The sequence below is a fragment of the Calidris pugnax genome, unplaced genomic scaffold, assembly GCF_001431845.1.
Source record: "Calidris pugnax isolate Ruff unplaced genomic scaffold, ASM143184v1 scaffold86, whole genome shotgun sequence".
NCBI classification, from domain to species: domain Eukaryota; kingdom Metazoa; phylum Chordata; class Aves; order Charadriiformes; family Scolopacidae; genus Calidris; species Calidris pugnax.
In genome coordinates, this window is record NW_015090843.1 from 1,095,273 (window position 1) to 1,100,596 (window position 5,324).

The 5,324-nt window shown below is 45.5% G+C and overlaps 1 protein-coding gene across 1 annotated transcript in view; it reads right to left on the reverse strand.

The window, feature by feature from the left end:
* The window catches only part of LAMA2 (laminin subunit alpha 2), a 412,919-nt gene extending 407,981 nt beyond the window's left edge, over nucleotides 1-4,938 (reverse strand). The window contains exon 1 of the mRNA XM_014942611.1: nucleotides 4,740-4,938. Within this exon, the coding sequence (XP_014798097.1) occupies nucleotides 4,740-4,824 (85 nt within the window). The 5' untranslated portion in view covers nucleotides 4,825-4,938. The remainder of the gene's footprint in view (nucleotides 1-4,739) is intronic.
* Nucleotides 4,939-5,324: the final 386 nt, after the last annotated feature.

A 5,324-nucleotide genomic window follows, 5' to 3' on the forward strand; every position in this document is an offset into this window, starting at 1 on the left:
TTCCTCACCCAAAAAGGGGTCCACCCTTCGGGGAAAAAAAAAAAAAAAAAAAAAAAAAAAAAAAAAAAAAAAAAAAGCAAGCCTGCACCAGGGCTGCCTCTTATTCCAAACTACTATAATCTCCAAAAACTGTCAGTCCAAGTAGCTGGATAAGAAATTAGAACATGTGTGGGTGGATTCCTTCCTCCAGCCTGAATTTAATTAAAAGTGATTGTTTGCTGTATTATTTTAAAGCAGATTTTTGGAACAGGTTAAAGAACCACAGTTCTGACTTTAGTATTTCAAGCCTAATAAGAAAGAGTCCTGTATAAAAAGCTGTAGGAGGAAAAGGTTTATCACGGACTTAAACATAAAGTATGTCTTATGTTTTCATTTGTTGCTTGGAGAAGTTCACGCATTCTTGTACAAGACCTACCTCATTCAGTTTGGCTCTGGTTATTTCTAGTTGAAGCATATACACAAAAACCACACCAATTCATGTCTCCAGTCAACCCCGGCAATTTTACCTATTCCTAATACCTCAGGTTGGCCCTTAATTACTATTTTCCTTTCTGACATTCTAAACCTGAAATGCACATTATTACCCTCTGCTTCCACTTCCTCAATCAGTTATTAAACTATAAAAAAATAATACGGACAACAACTTCAAAGAAAAAAGTTAGGAGCGATCACAACATATTTCTGAGAGCAGCATCTCCCAAAATTTTGGGACTGATTAATCCCTATTGATCAGGCAGCAGCAAATACGCCAAAGAGAGTTTCTAGAACTGATCAATATTCGTCTTGTATACATAGATTTAAAAAAAAAAAAAATAGAAACAAAAATCCTAATTTCCAGATCACTGAAACTTTATCTGCAAAAACATTCAGTAGCATATGGAATGAATGTAAGAAGGGTATACATGGCACGTATTATAGCGCAGTACACCTTCAGTGAACAAGGCTGGTTACCTGTTACAGAACCTGAAACTGGATTAAAAAACTCCTTTTAAAAAAAAAAAATAAACACAGAATTTTACACATTGTAAGATGCCTACCCTCCACAGTGGCCACGTTCTCCTTCCCATACGAGCCCTGCATATGTTGACTAACCAGGCTGAATGGATCGGGTAACGGCTAAATTCCACCTTTGCTCTTGCAGAAGAGAAAAAAAAAAGTACTTTGGGGCTCTTTCTCCCAAATAGCCATTGATTTTCAGTGATTATCTTAAAGATTTCTACGTTGCTTTCAAATTTGGTTGATATTGGACGACAGCTTCAAAATTTATTTAGGAGGGAACACGGTGATAAAACAGAGCAATCACCTAAGCTGTTCTCAGGACAGCAGAATAAACTGCTGTCCTGGATGTAAACTTAGGACTCGGTAAGTTTACCAACAATATTCTTTCCAATACCAACTAAATCATTTACAGGCACCATCACCCAAACAAAGACAGCAGAATGTTTTGAATGGTTAAACGCCATCGATCCTGATGGAAACACTCTCTGTATCGTGATTTCAGCTGGGCAGGTTGATCATTTCTGAAAACTGACCCTACTCCAAAGAAGTCCCTATAAAGAAATAGGAGCCTTGACTTTGGCTTTACCAGATGACATTAACAAAGCGTATGGGTTTTTGTCTCCAGAAACAGAGAATTTAAGTCCACACAACATTCTTCAGTCTTAATATGTGAAATATTAAAATTATGTCCCATTATTCTTCTCTCTTGAATTTTCAGAGTACAGTGTACAATACGCACACATGTATGTAGGTGGGAAGGAATTTTTTAACTCCTCATTTCCATGAGATAACACAGAGAGAACAGTTTTGAATTGAACTCCGAGAACTCGTTTAAAAAACCTACACCAACAAACTTAAAAAATATTAACCAACCTGCCACCATCTATTGCCTAACAGACTGGCAGCAGTCACATCCTGCTAACACTAGTTTGACATTCACCTCTCACTTCTCTTTCAAGTGAGAAATTTCATTTGACTTTATAGGCGTCCTACATACATTACCTCTTGGAGTCACCTTACACTTCCGATGTGGGAGCTGCTGAGAAACCCCTGTACCCCATGAGTTATCTCCACTGGTGTCAGCAGCTGACACCACAGATTGAGTTACTGGGCAGCCTGTAATCCTCAGCCCTGTCCCTACTGTTCCCACTTCTCAGGCACACAGCTTCACTGCTCTCCCATGATGGATACTTAGACCTTGCAATAAAAGGATGAATCACTCAGGAGCAAAAACAAGTTTTGTATTTCATTCTAAACTACTACTACTTCTCTCACACTCCACGGGAAAGAGGATGAACCAAGGTTCAAGATTCAAAAGGAACATTATATAGCACTTCAGTAAGTTTGCCTTCACCAAAAGTTATGCATACCTTTAAGAAACAGTTACAGAAGGCACACACCTTTCTGGGTCTGATTCTCCCATTTTATGAGAAACTCTACATGACTACTTAGTGTCCAAACAACAGCAGAACAAATAACATGTGTAGCTGGAAAAAAAAAAAAACAAAAAACTTAAAATTAACCCCATATTTCTGACCACAGCAAATTTTCTACCAACTTAATTTAAAAAAAAAAAAAAAGAAAAAACAAAAAAAAAACCAAAAAAAAGAAAAAAAAACCCCCAAAATAAAAGACGTTTCCCATTTTTAAAAAAAAAAAAAAAGACAACCAAAAAACAACCAAAAAAAAAAGCAAAAAAAACCCCCAGAATTACAGACTGTTCTCATCTTTGAGGTGCAAAATGTTCTTGAACTGTTCTGTTCTGAAAAACAACATGGGAATTCACTGTGATGTCTCAAATACTGTTTTTCAAAGCATTGCAGCTCCGTTACATAATTTGGTCCCCAGACGTCCCACTGGTGCAAACAATTAGACAGCAACACGTACCAGCCAACGTTATGGTTATTACCAAATAACTATTAAGCGGAAAAACAAAAGTTGGAAGTCTAAAGGTATAAACCATGGCTCTAGTAACATTTTTGTACATGTTCAAAGTCCCCCAGGACTTCAGTGAAGTCAGAGTTTTCAAACTCCTTGCATTAAAAGGAGCTCGCCACCTCTCTGCCTGGCCAACACGGTGATATCTACATAGTGCTAGCACCTCCTAGCAGCTGTAACATCTTAGAAAGACATTTAGAAGACACTAAACGACTTAAAAATTTGGCAGGCCAGCACTGGAATTCAGCTGTGAGGTTTAGAAGGTCCCATCATCGCATTATTAATGTTTAATGAAAAGTCCTAGTGCTCCTCACTGAATTACCAGAAAGCAGTTATAGTATAATCCCAACGATGCAGCAGATGAGCGCCCAAGACACCCGCTTCTAATTTAAAAGGAAAACAATGATCATGTCCCTTCACTGCAGAACTTAAAGATAGTGCAGAAAGAAAAGGATATTCTCCAAAAGTGTCTCTGTGTGTGTGAGTGAGAGAGACAGAGAATATTAAAAGAAATGCCAAATCAGTATATTTCTAGCTGAAAAATGAACTAGCTAACAGGAGGAAAAAGAGGAAGGGAAAAAAAAAAGGCAAGAGGAAAATGCACGATGTACTGTATCTTAAATGCTTTAGTTTTAAAATCTCAGTCTTCAGTGTTTACCAATAAGTCATCATCTAAACACAGTCTAATTCTGGATGAGATTTTATCTACACAGATACTTGATCAAACGTCATTTAGCCTCACACAGCCAATTAGCATTCAGGAGTCAGCTGCTTGAGACACTTTCTTTCATGAAATAACATGGCATCAGATTTTCCAAAGTAAACCCTAAAAATTCCTAATCCAAAGTGTTCAGCATATAGTGTGACATCAAGGTCAAGCAGAAGCTAGCTGTTATTCCAGTGGCTTTAATTAGTTTTATTTTATCATACCCATGGTATCTCCTTACTGAATTCTTTATAGCAAGGCTAAAAATGTAAAGAGGCACCAGAAGGAATACTGCGAGCTGAAAAATGGCTTTTAGGATTTCCTATGTGAGCTGATGCATTTAATAACGCTTATTTCTCCCATGTTTGATCTTTCCTCATAACACTAATAGAGAAAGCAAACAAACAAAGAATCTCTTAGTGTCAACACACCTGCGGAAGATGATTGTTTGTGTAAGACATTGACTAATCGTGCAGGACGCAACTGATTCTCATCCCATTCCAGTCCTGGTTAGTTTTTAAAACCGAGAAAAAGCTTTGTTACTGGGTTAAGCGCACCAAACCGTCACCTTGGGCTGTTAAACCCTCCGAGCAGCCCACGTTTGCTGCGATACAGCCCGGGGAGGTGCCAAGGAACGAGCAGGACACGGGCAGAGGGGGCTGCCAGCGCATCAGCCGGCACAACCGGGGCTTCGGGGACCTCCAGGCGCCCCTGAAGGCGAAGAGCAGCGAAGAGAGCCCCGAGCAGCTCTGCCCGGCTCAGAACCGTCGCTCTGCCCCGGGAGAGCAGCGTGTGGGAGGGATAAGGGGGCAGCGCGGGCGGGGAGGGACCGGGGGACCCCGCCGGGAGCCCGGCAGCAGCGTGGATGGGACCCCGCGGCCCCACCGCCGCCTCCCCGGCCCGGCCGCTGGAGCGCTGCCCCGCCGAGTCCCCTCCGCAGGCTGGGGGTCACTTGTCACTCCCCGTCCCTGCGACCCCGACCCTCCTCCCGACACCGCAAGGGCTCTGGAGCCGGTGGCGAGGCGGCCTCCCCCTCTACGTCCTCCGCGACCCCGGCCGGGGCGAGTGAAGGGACGGGCTCCCCGCTCCCCTGTACCTCTTTGCGACGGCAGCGGCGCCGGCTGCCCTCGGCTACCGAGCGCCGCCAGGAGCAGGAGGAGCGGCAAACTTTCCCGTGCCATGGCTCCCGGGCAGCCCAGCCGACGGCTTGTCCCGCCCGTCCCGGGCCGGCCAAGCGAGTGGAACCGCCGCCCGGCAGAGAGAGGAGGGGAGAGGAGCTCCCGGTGCCCCGGGCAGGGCGGCAGGACACACCCCTGCCTGCCCCTCAAGGGACGGGCTCCCCGCTCCCCTGTACCTCTTTGCGACGGCAGCGGCGCCGGCTGCCCTCGGCTACCGAGCGCCGCCAGGAGCAGGAGGAGCGGCAAACTTTCCCGTGCCATGGCTCCCGGGCAGCCCAGCCGACGGCTTGTCCCGCCCGTCCCGGGCCGGCCAAGCGAGTGGAACCGCCGCCCGGCAGAGAGAGGAGGGGAGAGGAGCTCCCGGTGCCCCGGGCAGGGCGGCAGGACACACCCCTGCCTGCCCCTCCCCGCCCCGCCGCTCTCCGCCCCGCCGCCGCTCTGCCCGGGGGCAGCCGAGGCGGCGTGAGCGGCCGGTGGGCCCTCGGGGAGGGCGGAAAAAGCCG